We start from the raw sequence: 16,057 nt of genomic DNA on the forward strand, positions 1-16,057 counted from the left end.
GAGTCAGTGAGGAACTGGGATTGTATCCATGCATGGTCAAAAACTGGGTGGGGACTCAGGTGGTTGCCGGAGACTAGGAGTGTTACCCCAAAATCGTTTCTGCAGACGAGGTTGTGGGAAGTAGGACAGATGGGCATTTCCAGCTTGTGCAGGGGCAAGCAGGTTGTATTTTTATACTAAGAGTTGTGCATGTATGACAATATTTTTTAAAGGCCGTGAATTTGAGAAAGAGCCAGGGCAGGTACATGGGTACCTGGAGAGAAGTTGGAGGAATGAGGTTGGCTGGGAGATGGGCCAGGGAGAGCATTATGTAAAAATAGTTTAATTAAAATTTTTTTAGCCAGGCAGTGGTGGCACATGCCTTTAATCCCAGCACTCAGAGCCAAGGCAGGTGGCTGAGGCCAACTGGGTGTACAGAGTAAGTTCAGGACAGTCAGTGCTGCTATACAGAGAAACTGTCTCAGAAAAAGAATTTTTAAGCCACCGGTGGCTTAATCCCAGAATTGGGTTCTGTATACTAATCACTTTAATCCCAGCACTCAGAGCCGAGGCAGAGAGAGGCAGAGCTAGTTCCAAAACAGACAGGGTTATACAGAAACCTAGCTTGAAAAGCCAAAAAAAATGAAAAGAAATGAAAAAGAAAAAAGTTTAAGGTTATTGTATTAGTTTAAAGTTAATTTTATTATTTCATTTTGTTACAAGATCTCACTATGTAGCTCTGGCTATCTAGAAGTCAATTTGTAGATCAGGCTAGCTCAAAGTCACAGAGCTCAGCTTACTGTTATCCTCTGAGTGCTGGGATTAAGGGCATGCATCATTATCCCAGCTCACAAAGTTTGTATTCATTGTTTGTTTATGTAAAGGTGCTTTGTCTACGCGGATGCCTGCAGACCAAAAGAAGGCATCGGATTGTGAACTGCCATGCGGTTATTAGGAACTGAACTCAGGTCCTCTGGAAGAGCAGCTAATGTTCTTAACTCTTTAGCCATCTCTCCAAACTCCTAAAATTAAAAATTAATAAAATTATTCTTTAAAGAGTTTTGGTCCTCAACTGTGCACCTGGGTGTAATAGGGGAGAGAAGAACCTAACAACAAATGTACTTGATTTTTGATTGTTTTATAATAGGGTCTCACTCTGGCCTGGAAATCTAAGGGGATTGCTATGTCTGACTACACTTGATCTTTTAAAAAAAGGAAAGCCAGTCAGAATAGTATTTCTCTTCCTGAAAAGAACCAGGGAAGCTTTCCTAGAATAGAAATTAAGGCCAGGAGTTCTCTTTCCCAAGGACTTGTAAGACCCTCACTGTATGCTACCACTTGCCCACAGGAGAAACTGGGCCCAAAACATTTCCCTAGTCAACGAGGTGTTCCCGCTCGCTTACGTCCTAGAAGGTTGCACCTGTCACTGCATTTCAGGCTACACTTCTGCTTTCCTAAGCATCTAGTTGGTCCACTGCCCTGATGGCAACTTTCCAGAGACTGCTCTCTGCTGCAAGGATGAAGTTTATATTCAAAAGGCCTTACAAGGCACGTCCAGCTAGCAAAGTCGTGCTTTTGACCACTTTCCCAACCTTTTTCTCAACCTCCTCTCCATTAGTTGTGTTTTAGCCATGCCGGATTTAGCTCTTCATCATCTGTCCTATTTTCTTTCCCTTGCTTGTTTCTCCATCTTGTTCTTCATGATTGAACCTCTTCTCCATTTTCAAGATCTCAGCAGCCCCAGCCAAGACATCTGCCCCAAGCTGGGGCATCCCATGACCTGCTGATGTGTGTCCTGTGGAGCCCATGAGAGCCAGAGCTTCCTCACACTAACCTCCCTGTGTTGACTACGTGCCTTTTTCTCTACTGACTTTGTCACTGGGGTGTGAAATCCATTTCTACCAAAGCTACTGTTCTAGTCGGCCAGCCTGACCAGAGTGCATCAGTAAACAGAGGAAAGAGGTGTTTGGCAAAGCTTCTCTGCTCATTTGACTTTGACTGTAATGATGAGCCGGCTGTTCTTTCTACAGGCAGACAAGTTGTTAAGAGCCTTGAAAGCACACCTGAATCCAGAAACAAGAAGAGAAAATAAAAATCAGGTGAGTGATGTTCTTGACTGTAGTGTCTTTATTTAAATTTATTTATTTTATGTATATGATTACACTGTCACTGTCTTCCAGCACACCAGAAGAGGACATCAGATCCCATTATAGATGGTTGTGAGCCACTATGTGGTTGCTGGGATTTGAACTCAGGACCTCGGGAAAAGCAGTCAGTGCTCTTAACTGCTGAGCCATCTCCCGACTGCTTGAATAATGTTCTTTCTCACTTATTAGCTAGGGAAACAGAAGTGTCTGGTTAGTAAACAATTAATACTTATCACTGATAATTGAAGGTGTAGGAAATGGTATGGAGCCTCATGCTTATAAGCCCAACATTGGGAGATGGAGCCAAGACAGGTTACTAGAGAGTTCAAGGCCAGACCCTGACCCAATTTCAAAAAGACAGAAAGATATGATGGTTGTTATTAGATGATGTTATTATCATATGTAATATGACAGGGAATGAATTGTCTCATCATTTGCTGTAAATGAAATACCATGTTACCTAATCAATAAGCCGTCTTTAAGCAAATGCAGAAACACACCTGAGTATCATGACACGAGCTCACACTCCGCGTTCCAGTGACTGAGCAGCACATTCTTGAGTTCGATACCAGCCTAACTAATGCAAGACCTTGTCTTAAAAAGAAAATAAAAAGCCAAAAAACAAGGAAAGCAAAATTAAAGTATAGGTTGTGAGACAGAAGAGGCAGCAGGACAGGAGTCGGGTAGAAACTAGACTTAAAAGTCACAAATACCCAGGTTAAATAGCAGGTCTGATTTTTCTTTTGTTGTTGTTTTTCGGTTTATTTTATTACATGGGAATAGGATCTCTGAAAGAGCAACAACTGACCTTAACCACTGAACTATCTCTCCAGCCCCATTTCCTTAAACTGTGTGTGTGTGCGTGAGTGTGTGTGTGTGTGTGTGTGTGTGTGTGTGCGCGCGCGTGTGCGCGTGGGTGTGAGAGGGAGAGAGAGAGAGAGAGAGAGAGTGAGATGAGTGAGAGAGTGAACGTGCTTGTGAATGCCTTTGGGAGCCAGAAACTCGAGTTCCAGGAGGTTGTGAGATGCCTGACATGGGTGCTGGCTCCAACCTTCGGTCCTTTGCAAGAGTAACAAGTGCTCCTAACTCTCAGCCATGTCTCCAGCTCCATCTTTAAAAATTTTGCTTTAGTTTTGAGACAAGGTCTCTTGTAGTCCAAATGTCCTCAAACTTGCTATGTACTGGAGGAATGTACCACTACCCAGTTTTGAAACTTGTGCTATTCATATTCATCTGCCGATCTCCCCAACTGGTGTATGTGACTCTAGCTGGCCTTGAACTCTCTGTGTGGACTAATGTGGCCTGAAACATCTGCCTGCCTCTACCTCCCAGAGCTGGGATTTAAGGTTCTAGCCACCATGCCTGGCCTATTTGCTTTCTAATTGATATTCCCTGTTGTCTCAAGGCCTTCTATCCTGAACTTATTTTGTGCTAGTTCATAGGTCTACAGGTCTATCAGGATGTTCTCCCTTGTCTGTGTTCTTTAGCCAGTTCCCTTTGTTTGTATTCTCTACCAACTCTTCAGTTCTTCAAGATGTTCATGAACCTTGTGTATTTGAGATTATACTACTTCTGCAATACTTCACCTCTGCCTAAAGTTGATTTATTATGAGTGTTTTATTATGTGTGTACCTAGAAGTCAGAAGAGGGCATCAGATCTCCTGAAACTGGAGTCACAGTTATGAGCTGCCATGTAGCTGCTAGAAATTGACCCCAGTCACCTGTCTCTCCAGGTCTATTGATTGATTGGTTGATAATGTCTTCCTATGTAGCCTAGACTGGCCTCAAATTTGAGACCACTGCTGCCATTGGGCATTCAAGGGACCTAGGGCATAATGCACTCCTTCCATCTAAGGATCTGGTATATCCACCATATGGAAAGCTCCGTCCTTGAAGCTGAATCAATGGCTCAGTGGTTAGTACTGGCTGCTCTTCTAAGAAGACGTGGTTCAATTCCCAGGACCAACATGTCACTCCCTGTCACTCCACTTCCAGAGGATCCCATACCCTCACACAGGCATACATATATGCAGGGGAAAAAATCCACTTAAAAAAAAAAAAAAAGGTGGGTAGTGATGGCACACATCTTTAATCACAGCACTTGGGAGGCAGAGGCAGGAGAATTGGTGTAGCTTGGTCTACAGAGTGAATTCCAGGACAGTCCCAACTATTCAGTGAAACCCTGTCTTTAAAAACCAAAAAAAGGGGTTGGGGATTTAGCTCAGTGGTAGAGCGCTTGCCTAGCAAGCGCAAGGCCCTGGGTTCGGTCCCCAGCTCCGAAAAAAAGAAAAAAAAAGATAATAACATTCAAGCTCCTAATGAACAAATAACCCAGACAGCAAACATTTATGGAAAAGTCACAGCCTGAACAACACACTAAGATAAGTAAGAGAAACAGCTCTGAAGAATAGAGCTCGTATAGAAAACCTTATTTTTTTTTTTTTAAGATTTATTTACTTATTATATATAAGTACACTGTAGCTGTCTTCAGACACACCAGAAGAGGGTATCAGATCTCATTACAGATGGTTGTGAGCCACCATGTGGTTGCTGGGATTTGAACTCAGGACCTCTGGAAGAGCAGTCAGTGCTCTTAACCACTAAGCCATCTCTACAGCCCTATAGAAAACCTTATAAAGAAAAACACACTTTACAGTAATTTATTGAGTGAACCCTCCATAGAATCAAGATAGGTGGATAAAACAGAGATGATTCAGTTAAGACTATACAGAACAGCATGGCCACCTCTGATAACAGAAAACAGGAAGAACAGGGTGTAGCCGTACTGGCATTATCCCAGCACTAGGGAATCTGAGGCGTATTTGAGTTCAAGACACTCTAGGCTGCATATCAAGGTTCCGCCTCCAAAAACAGCAGAAGACAGACATTGAGAAGCAGGGCACTGTGGCTTAGCTCAGTGGTGGAGGGCTAGCTCAGCGTTCATGCTACATTTCTCAGCACTAAGGGAAAAAAGGCTAACCTGGATGGGGAGTAGAGGAGGAAATAAAGATGTTCTTACCTACAGTTTACAAGATATATTGCCTGTGACAGAACAACATCTGAAGGTGAATTTAAAGGAGGCACACTGGGGGCTGGAGAGATGGCTCAGCGGTTAAGAGCACCCGACTGCTCTTCCAGAGGTCATGAGTTCAATTCCCAGCAACCACATGGTGGCTCACAACCATCTGTAAAGAGATCTGATGCCCTCTTCTGGTGTATCTGAAGATAGCTACAGTGTACTTATATATAATAAATAAATAAATCTTTAAAGGAGGGCTGGAGAGATGGCTCAGCGGTTAAGAGCACCAACTGCTCTTCCAGAGGTCCTGAGTTCAATTCCCAGCAACCACATGGTGGCTCACAACCACCTGTAAAGAGATCCGATGCCCTCTTCTGGTGTGTCTGAAGACAGCTACAGTGTACTCATATATAATAAATAAATAAATCTTTAAAGTTTAAAAAAAAAAAATCTTTAAAGGAGGCACACTGACAAAGTGGTGAGAGAAGAGTTCAAGTGAGCCCCATTTTACACACAAGTCCTGAGACTGTGAATGGCCGTGCCAGGATTCCCTAGAGACAACCAGACCCCAGAACTCAGCTTTAGCAGCGACTTACAACAGCAATGGCAGGAGAACCAATGGTTTTCATTGTTGCTTTTGTGCATAATGCTTGCCCCGTCTCCAAGGTCAAACTCTGGGTGTTGGATATAGTTGGTGAGTGTTTTACTACTGAAATACGTACTTTCCAGAGCTTGTATTTAATATTTTAAGTCATATATATGTTTATTAAAAAAAAATCGGAAAAAAAAAATCAGGGCTGGAGAGATGGCTCAGTGGTTATAAAAGCACTGACTGCTCTTCCAGAGGTCCTGAGTTCAATTCCCAGCAACCACATGGTGGCTCACAACCATCTGTAATGAGATCTGATGCCCTCTTCTGGTGTGTCTGAAGATAGCTACAGTGTACTAATATATAATAGATAAATCTTTAAAAAAAAAAATCAAACATGTGATGGAACCATACCTGTAACCCAGGAGGCTGAGACAGGAGGATCAAAAGTCAAAATCTGCCTGGGTAACTGTTAGACTGTCTCAAAATACAAAGTGAAAAAAGGCTGGATGCTGTTCACCCCTAGGCACTTAGGAGCAGGTGGGGCGCATCGACATTTGATCCCAAGTACTGAAAAACAGAGGCAATCCATCCAGATCCTTTGTGAACTGGGAGAAAAACCAAGTTTATTTTCCTTTCTACTACAAATATAAGAAATAGAGCTAATATCATTAGGCATTCGATAATGAAAAGAACCTTCCCCACTATTCTGACATGTTAGCCTTGACATAACATATAAGCAGGTCTGTTTGGATGTTCTCCTTCCTGACCATCCTGTATGCATGCTGTAACTTTTTACTTAGGTTTAGGAAAACGCTAGTGCTAGTTCTCTATCTGTGACAAGTTCCTTTGGCTTAGGAAGCGACCGTCAGTGCACATGCATGCAGGATCTGGCACACATGGTCTCCTCTTTTCCCAGGATGAAAATCAGTCTTCCGCATTCTCCTGTGACGAGACTGAGACACAAGTTGTCAGTGAGGAGCAGGCTGAGACGGGATCAGGTAGTCACGTCACCAAAACCAGGAGGAGGAAGTGCAGGACCATCCATGGAATCCCCACCTCCCAGGTGAGTGGAACTGTGCACTGAAGAACTGTGCACTGAAGAGAGGCCACCAGAACTACCACCGTCTACCATAACTGGCACCTTTTAGTGAGCTTCCACTTACCTTCCCTTATGACGCCATTTGTCTGGAGGCTCCTCAGCGGTAGAGACCTGTGTCTGCTGTGCTCCCCACTGTACCCCTGACCCTAGCACTCAGGAAGAAACTACTAGGATTAAGTATAAATCAGATGCCCGTTTAAGGGCTGGAGAAAGATGAGGGCTGGCTCAGGGGTTAAGAGTGCTTGCTGCCGTGCAGTACCAGACATGGTCAGACATGGTCCCATGCACACCTGTAACTCCAGCTCTGAGGGGAGTGTAAACAGCACCTCTGGCTTGTTGGCCACTAGTCTAACCTCCAAGTTCAGTGAGAGCTCCTACCCTAAAGGAACAAAGTAGAGCCCCTCCCCGCAGCCCCACTCCCACAATGACTTCCTCTAGCATTCATGCCATCATATAAAAATTGATTGACTAGTGTGAATGGTCGTGTATTGTTCAGAGTTGGTCTGCAATAAAGATGAAAGAAAGAGACCAACCTGAAGTGTAGCCTTAAGTTCTCTTTCTCTCTTTTTTTTTTCTTTCTTTTTTTCAGAGAACTGAACCCAGGGCCTTGCCCTTGCTAGGCAAGCACTCTACCACTGAGCCAAATCCCCAACCCCTTAAGTTCTCTTTCTTAATTTGCTCCTGGCCTGGTAATCATTCTGTGCTTAGTCTTTCAGTAGTGTGTGATCATGTTGAATAACTAGGGACTTCCTCATTTGCCTTCATTACACTGGTTTTACTCTTGTATCTTATTCAAATGAAACTTCTTCTTCCAGGCATGAAGGTGTACAGCTATAATCTCAGTGTGGGGGAAGCAGAGGCACAAGGATCTGAGTTTAAAGATCGTTGGTACTACATAGTACAAATATCATTTTTACCACATAATATTTCTCTTCTCTCCCTCCTCCTCTCCCTGTCCACCTCCCTTTCTCTCTCCCTTCTCCTTCGACACAGGATCTCACTGTACAGCTCTGGCTAGGCTGGTCCTCAATATCTAGACTGGCTCACCTTAAAAGCATGAGCCACCATGCTAGGTCTCTTGGTGGTGGTGGTAGTTTCTTGAATTAGAGTCTAACTCTATAACCCAGTGAGTCTTAAACTCATAGTAATTCTCCTGTTTTAGCCCAAGTGTTGAGATTATAGGTATGAACCAACGTGCCTATCCTAATTTCTTATTTTTTGCTTTGTATTCTTTTAATTACTTTTTCTTAATTTCTGGGGTTTTGTTTTTGCTTTTTTGAGGGGGCCAAAAAAAGTTCCAGCCCTGACGGTTCTGGAACTCACTTTGTAGAACAGGTTAGCCTTGAATTAACTCACAGAGATCCACCTGTTTCTGCCTCCCTATTCGTTGTGTGGCTGAGATTAAATGTTTATGCCACTATGCTCAGCCTTAATTTTTTTTTTATTTAATTTTTCATTTTATTTTACAAGTATGAGTATTTGGCCTGCATGTATGTCACATACCATGTGCATGTGTGGTGCCCTGGGAGGCTAGAGAGGGCATTGGATCCCCTGGAATCAAGAGTTACAGATGGTGACCCACCATGTGGTGTCAGTAACTGATATGCTGCCCCTCTAGCCCCTTAATTACATTTAAAAATATTATGATTTGTTGGGAGGGGATGTGGTGGAGGCTGGAGGTACAGGCCATGGCGTGCATGTGGAAGTCAGAAGAGAACTTGATGAACTCCTTCCACCATGTGGGTCCCCACGAATCAGTAGGTTCAGATCAGATTTGGCCTTGGGTTAATTTGGGGTACTTCTTGTTCAGAGACCTTTCACTGTCGCCAGGCTTTTTCTGGCTGCTGGGCGATGTGTTTATTTGCATGACCCCACACATCAAGAAGCTGGGTCTTAGTCTCAGTTTATTATCCGTAAGTGAACAAATCTTTCCATTCTTCCTAGTGACCTCTAGTACCTGCTTTTGAAATTATAATTTGGAGCCCTGGGTCAAGCAGATGCTCAGAAGTCTTATTCCCATATTGTTCCTCTGACCAACTCCCCCAACAACACACACACCCCTTTTTCATACCCTTTTTAAAAGAAGGTAGCAGTTATTCTCTCATTTTTTTTCTTTCAAAATTTGTTGCAGAATCATATGGAGATGAAAGGAAGAGACAGCACCACATTCCAAAATCAGGAAAATCAGGAAAATCAAGACCTCAGAGCTACTGAAAAGGTTCCTTCTCTGCCAGAGCAAAGGCCAGAAGATGGGAATGCAGCTTCCTCAGAAGAAGGAAAAATAAACGGTGTGTGCTAACATTGTCAAACTAAAATTGCCAGGGGGATCGTTTGTATTAGTTTCCTAGGAATGCAAGCCAGGCAGTTTAAAATACAGAAATTGAGCCATGCATGATTGTATGCCTTTAATCCCAACCTTTGGGAGGCAGAGAAGGTGGATCTCTTTGAGCTCGAGGCCAATGTGGTCTACATAGTGAGTTCTAGGACAGCCAGGAGAATAGAATAGAGAGAAGGCCCTGTCTCAAAAAAAAACAAAAACCAAAAACAGAAAATAAAACAACCCCCCCCCAAAAAAAAAAAAGAAAAAGAAAAAGAAGGGAATTGATTGCTGCTTAGATTTGGGAGCTGCGACACTTAAGACAAACCGTCAATAAGCCATACTTTTCTGAGGCACTGGGTACCTTGTTTGCTTTTGTACCTTGTAGTGGCTGTGCATGTCTGTTGTACCTTGGCCTGGTGCCATGCTCTGCTCTCTGCCTGTGTTATCACATGACATTTCTCTTGTTCATTTGGCCTGTGATAGATTCTGAAACTGAAACTCAGGCAGGCCTCGAACTCCCAGCAGTCTTCCTACCTTACTTTTTTTTTTTTTTTTTTTTTTTTTTTTTTCTGGGCTGGGGTGCGAATCCCGGGCTTTGTGCTTTCTAGGTGAACGCTCTACCACTTAGCTAAATCCCCAGCCCCTTCCTACCTTACTCTTAAGAGTTGTGGGGTTAAATGGCTGATATTCTTCTAAGGACACTGGTCTTACTGCAATACTACCTGCTAAACAACCTCTGTTTGACTAAATATCTCGAGACCCTGTTCCTGGAGGGATGACATCACAGATGCTAGAGTTTGGGAACTAACTCATCTTTGGAGGACCACAGTTCATCATAGCCACACTTGGAACATTCAAGTTGTTTTTTTCTTTTAGAAAGTGGATGATGATGATGATGATGATGATGATGATGATGATTATATAAGTACATTGTAGCTGTCTTCAGACACACCAGAAGAGGGCATCAGATCTCATTACAGATGGTTGTGAGCCACCATGTGGTTGCTGGAATTTGAACTCGGGATCTCTGGAAGAGCAGTCAGTGCTCTTAACCACTGAGCCATCTCTCCAGGCCACATTCACATGTTTTATAATTAAAGCATAACCTAGAAATAAATGAGAAGGCCACCAAGTTTTATTTGACATTTGCTGTTTGGTACTAGGGTCAGACCCAGGAGTGTGAGCGGCCAGGCAAGTGTCTGGTGACTGAGCTTCATCCTGAGCCATGACGTTCATCAAGGCCAGAAAAGGAGGTTTCTGCAGAGTTTGGGAAGGTCATTCTCTTGGTGACAAGAGAGCCCACTTTGTTCTCATTAGCCTTTCTGCAGAACTCAACTGATACAAACACTTGCCTGCTTCTTCAACTAGGCGGCTTACAGGGAGGGGTGACACCCACTTTCACAAAGTGAATACCTGTCTTTTTTCAGTCTTCCACATCTCTTTGCTTAATTTCAACATTTGGGAGACTGAGATGGTGGATCTGCAGAGTTCAAGGCTGGTCTAATCTACAGAATAGAATAAGCTTCAGACCATTCCGGTGGGCTTAGCAAAAGATTATGCTCAAAACAAAACAAAATAACCCACATTTTTCTGAAATTTTCTCAACTAATAATTTTATTTTCTGTTTCTTTGTTTTTAATTATTTTATAGGTTGTTTTACATTTATGTGTATGAATATTTTGCTTGCAGGTATATATGTTTACCAGGTACATGCCTGGTGTCTGTGGAGTTGAAGAGGGCATCAGATCCCCTCCAATTGGAGTTATAGATGGTTGTGAGCCACCATATGGGTGCTGGGAGCTTAAACCCAAGTCCTCCAATAGCAACAAGTGCTTAACTGCTGAGCCATCTCTCCAGCCTTTTCAGTTAGGTTGTAGAAGGTTAGAGAATTGAGTTGGCCCTTCCTGACTGCACTTCGTACTTGCCGTTCTATTCCTTAGGAAGCCTGCCAGTTGTCCTGGGACATCTCTGCCTGGCTCTTGCTGGGAGGATTTAGGGAGGTGATGGCCTATTACAAGGACCAATAGAATGGTGCAGAATGTCACTCAGATTTCCCTGAGTATTGTACAATGTCTTTCTTAGTTTTCTCTTCTTCCCTCTCTCACTCCTGTCTTCCCTTACCCGCCACGCCTCTTTCTTTCCCCCTCACACATGTGCACATATACACACACACACACACACACACATACTTTTTCCCTGAACTTTGAGAGAATCTGTAGATGTGTGCCTCATATATATTATGTGGGATTTTGGATTGAGGGGTGTGTGTGTTATTTTATTGTTTTGATTTCTTTTTTAAAAAACATGGTTTCATCTAACCTACACTGGCCTGGGACTCATTATGTAGCCAAGGATGTTCTTGACTCCCCATCCCTCTGCCCCAAGTGCTAGAATTATAGATATATGCTGGTTTCCATGCATGTTTCTTACAGAAGAGCTTTCTTACACATTGTACAAAGAACATGAGTCCAGAATGGATCTTTCAACATTAAGAAACTATGACTTTGGGGTTGGGGATTTAGCTCAGTGGTAGAGCACTTGCCTAACAAGTGAAAGGCTCTGGGTTCGGGCCTCAGCTCCAGAAAAAAAAAAAAAAAACTGACTTCCCTGTCTGGTGCGGTGGTCAACACTTGAATCCCATCATTCAGGAAGCAGAGAAAGACAGAGAGATCTGTATGTATGTTCTCGAGGCCAGCCTGGCCTTCACAGTAAGTTTCAGAACTAGGGCTACATAAGGATGGCCCATCTTGGGTTAGGGATTTAGCTCAGTGGTAGAGCATTTGCCTAGCAAGCACAAGGCCCTGAGTTCGGTCCTCACCTCCAGAAAAAAAAAAGATAAATAAATAAATTAATTAATTAAAAAAAAAAAAAAAAGATGCCCCATCTCAAAAGAAGCTTACTTGGTGTGTTTTCATTGAATAATGCCTGTAGTTTCTAAAAAAGCTATTTAGACACACTTCATCTCTGTGATACCAAATAAATAACAGGTAACAAGAAGCAGCAGATAAAATAATTTACGCTTTTTTGTTTCTTTGTCTAGTTTTGATGGTGCTAAAGATGGAACCAGGCCTTATACTTGCTGGGCAAATGCTCAAATACATGAGCGACATCTTGAGCCCCAGACAGATGTTTCTTAGAAGTTTTTATATCTTTGATTATTCAAGTCAACATTTTAATAGAAAAATGTCTATTTATTTTATATTTGCCTTCTAGACAAAAAGAGGCCTTTGGAAAAAAGATCTCTATGCACGGATGGGTTTTCTAAACTTGGGAACAGTAAAAGAATTTCAGCCACTACACCAAGTAAGTTTGTACACAAACAGACCAGCGGGTTGCCCTCCTTTAGACTCTTGGTGGATCGGCAGTGGCTCACAGCAGCTAAAATCTCACATGTGGGAACCAGGTTCCTGGCTTTAGGTGGGATCCTCAGACTGATTTTCTCACTGTAAAGGAGCAATGGTTGTACTTCAGGCTTCGGTGCATTGGCATGTAACTTGAGAATACTTAGTACCTAGCACATCAAATATCACGCAGAACGGCTTCAATAAATATCTGATGAAATAGCAGGTACGTGCTGTACTCAGCACTTGGGAGCCAGAGGCTTGGTTAATGGTTTGAAGGAGCCCGTGTTATAGTATGGCATTCTGTCTCAATATATCAAAAAGACAACAATTTTCTCACCTGCTTTATCTTGCTTGACACATAGATTATTATATATTTATAATAGAATAGTGTTCATCATATATTAGAAGTTCAGTAGTTGGGGATGGAGAGATGCTTCAGAGGTTGGAGCGCTTGCAGAAGACCTGAGTTGAATTCTCAGCATCTATAGCAGCTCACAACCACCTGAAACTCCAGTTTCAGAGCATCTCACTCTTTTTTCTGACCTCCCTGAGTAAAAACACATTCATACATATAAAACAATAAACGTAAAACGGAAAAAGAAATTCAATAATGGAATAGCTCAGGATAGAGTCTGACAGGCTACTCCCTATGTACCTTGATTAGTTCTAAATCTTTTGACCTAAAATTTTTGCCTTTTTGGATTTTTTGACACATTGTCTTAATGTAGCCCAGGAGGTCCCAAGCTCACTGTGTATCCAAAGCTGCCTTTGAATTTTTAATCTTCCTGTCTCTTCCCACTATGCATTGTGTTTACATGTAGGCATGTGACACCACATTCGCCAAGGCTTTCAATTCTTACAGGGATGAAAACAAAAGGAGACAGAAACCATGCTGGCCTCACATTTACTGCCCGAACCTTCATGGAGTCTTTAACTCTGTGCTTTCTCAGCAAATAAACTGTCAGTTTTCACAGACTAGAGGAGTTGTATCTCAAATGGTAGAGCATGTGCTTAGGAGGCCTTGGGCGTCAATCATCACACGCACACACACACAGTCAGTCAGTCAATCCATCTATTCTGTGATGATTAAATAAAGGCCCGTTAACTGGGGGGGGGTGGGGGGTGGAGGGTGGTGGAAGACAAAGCTCTTGTTCTCCAAACCAAGATGTCAGGGCTTAGTCACTGGGGACAGTGAATGTCTGATGATCTCTAACAGGAACATGCTTTGCCCTGAGTTTCTGAAAGCTGAGTGTTCTGAAATTAATGTTTTAGCTAAGATAATAAGTTGAATGTCAAGAGAATAGAGAGAATAAGTGTTGATTAAAAACACAGGGAAGGTTAAAATGGATTTTTATCTTACTACTCATAATTTGGAATGTTCTAGACTTTAAGAGGCTTCATGAGGCTCATTTTAAGAAAATGGAATCCATTGATGAATATATGGTGAGAAAAAAGAAACACTTTAAAGAGCACGATTCACTTAAAGAACTAAAGGTATGCATGCTTTTATTGTTGTCTCACTTTGTTGTGTGTGTGGGTTTGTGTTTTGCCTACATGTAGATACATGAACCATGCACCTGCCTGGTGCCATGGAGACGGGAAATGGGTTGAGCTCCCTGGAACTGGAGTTACACATGGTTGGGAGCTGCCATATGCATATGAGAATTGAACCCAGTCCTCTGAAAGAATATTTGGTGCTCTTAACCACAGAGCCATCTCTCCAGCCCCATCTTGTTCATTTGTTTTTTTTTTTTTGTTTTTAGAGACAGGTTTTCTCAGTGTAGTCCTGGCTGTCCTGAAACTTACTCTGTACACCAGGCTGGCCTTGAACTCACAGCGATTATCCCATCTCTGCTTTCTGAATGCTGAGATTAAAGGCTTGAGCCCCCCAGCTGGCTGCTATTACTATTACTATTATTATTATTATTTTTTTTTCTTTTCTTTTTTTTCGGAGCCGAGGACCAAACCCAGGGCCTTGCGCTTGCTAGGCAAGCGCTCTACCACTGAGCTAAGTCCCCAACCCCCTATTATTATTATTCTTTAGTCCTTTTTTACAGTCCAGTCTTCATTCCCCTCCTGGTCCACCCCCCCCCACCCCCCCCCTGCAACTGGCTTTTTTTTTTTTTGGAGCTGAGGACTGAACCCAGGGCCTTCTGCTTTTCTAGGCAAGCGCTCTACCACTGAACTAAATCCCCAACCCTTTTTTTTTTTTTTTATTTAAGAGAAGGTCTTACTCTTTAGCTCTGGCTGTCCTGGAACTCACAGTGATTCTCCTGCCTCTGCAGAACTTGGGTTAAAGACACTTGCCTCTAACCCCAGTTTCTTGTTAATTCTTTTTTTTTTTTTTTTCCTTTTCCAGAGCCGAGGACCGAACCCAGGGCCTTGCGCTTGCTAGGCAAGCGCCCTACCACTGAGCTAAATCCCCAGCCCCTCTTGTTACTTCTTAAGTTCATTTTCTTAGACTGAACTACTTGTCCTGGTTGTTCCTTTTTGTTTCGCAGTTCAGGCTGTCCTTGAATTGTCAGCAACTCTCGGTGTCCTTAGCACTAGGATTTTAGGCATGAGCTGCCACACCTTCCAAAGTTTTGATTTTTAAATAATTTAACAATATGGAGAATATAGCTATCATCAAATGACTATATAGGTAGATGGACTTATTTGGGTTTTGACACATCTTTCTTAAAATTGCTTCCTCCTGCCCTCAGAATTTTTAAAACCCTCTAAAAATTGTATCCTTCCATGTTGTGGCACTTACCTTTAACCCAGTACTTAGAGAGCAGAGGAGGCACGTGAGTTTGAGGCTAGCATGAGCTACGTGGGGAGTTTCAGGTCAGCCAGTGCTGTAGAGAGAGACTGTTAGGGTCCAAGAATCACCAGAGAATGATACCCCAGACTCAAACAGTAGCCAAAAACAAAGAGCATTTATTCAACTGAATTTTCTGCATGCAGGAGTCTCCCCATTTGGGATAGAGACACCCAGTGAACTCACAGGCCATAGTCAGTTTATCGTCAGTTAAGGGAATTCCAGGGAGGGTGTGTCCTTTTTCCTTGATTGGTCCGCTCTATCTCTAGGGCACTGACTGACTCTACAATTGGTTGGGCTCTGAAGAGTTCCCAGGGCGTTGCTAACTCATTCTAGCTACCTATTGTCACTTCAGGCCAGATGACAAGGTGCCCTCAAGTTGGCTGCCTGTGGCTGACGACAGGGTCCTGGATCCAGGTTCTCGTTTCTGGGAAACAGAAACTTAGGCCTAGTCTCCCAAACTGCCAGTTTGCAGACTGTCATGGAGTCAGCCTGGCTCTAGCTCAAACCTCTCAAGACTCTTTTAGTATGTGTGTGTGTGTTCTTATAATTTATTGGGTTTTTTTTGTTGTTGTTGTTTTGTTTTGTTTTGTTTTTCTTTTTTTCGGAGCTGGGGACTGAACCCAGGGCCTTGCGCTTGCTAAGCAAGCGCTCTACCACTGAGCTAAATCACCAGCCCCTATTGTTTTATTTTTTAAGGTAAGGTTTCTTTGTGTAGCCCCTGACTGTTCTGGAACTAGTTCTGTATAGACTA

The 16,057-nt window shown here is 42.8% G+C and overlaps 1 protein-coding gene across 1 annotated transcript in view; it reads left to right on the plus strand.

Moving 5' to 3' along the window:
- Nusap1 (nucleolar and spindle associated protein 1) overlaps positions 1–16,057 on the plus strand; it is a 30,424-nt gene that overhangs the window by 2,954 nt on the left and 11,413 nt on the right. The window contains exons 2-6 of the mRNA XM_032903973.1: positions 2,010–2,078; positions 6,654–6,800; positions 8,968–9,124; positions 12,370–12,459; positions 13,885–13,994. Of these exons, the coding sequence (XP_032759864.1) occupies positions 2,010–2,078; positions 6,654–6,800; positions 8,968–9,124; positions 12,370–12,459; positions 13,885–13,994 (573 nt within the window). The remainder of the gene's footprint in view (positions 1–2,009; positions 2,079–6,653; positions 6,801–8,967; positions 9,125–12,369; positions 12,460–13,884; positions 13,995–16,057) is intronic.

The sequence above is a fragment of the Rattus rattus genome, chromosome 5, assembly GCF_011064425.1.
Source record: "Rattus rattus isolate New Zealand chromosome 5, Rrattus_CSIRO_v1, whole genome shotgun sequence".
NCBI lineage: Eukaryota > Metazoa > Chordata > Mammalia > Rodentia > Muridae > Rattus > Rattus rattus.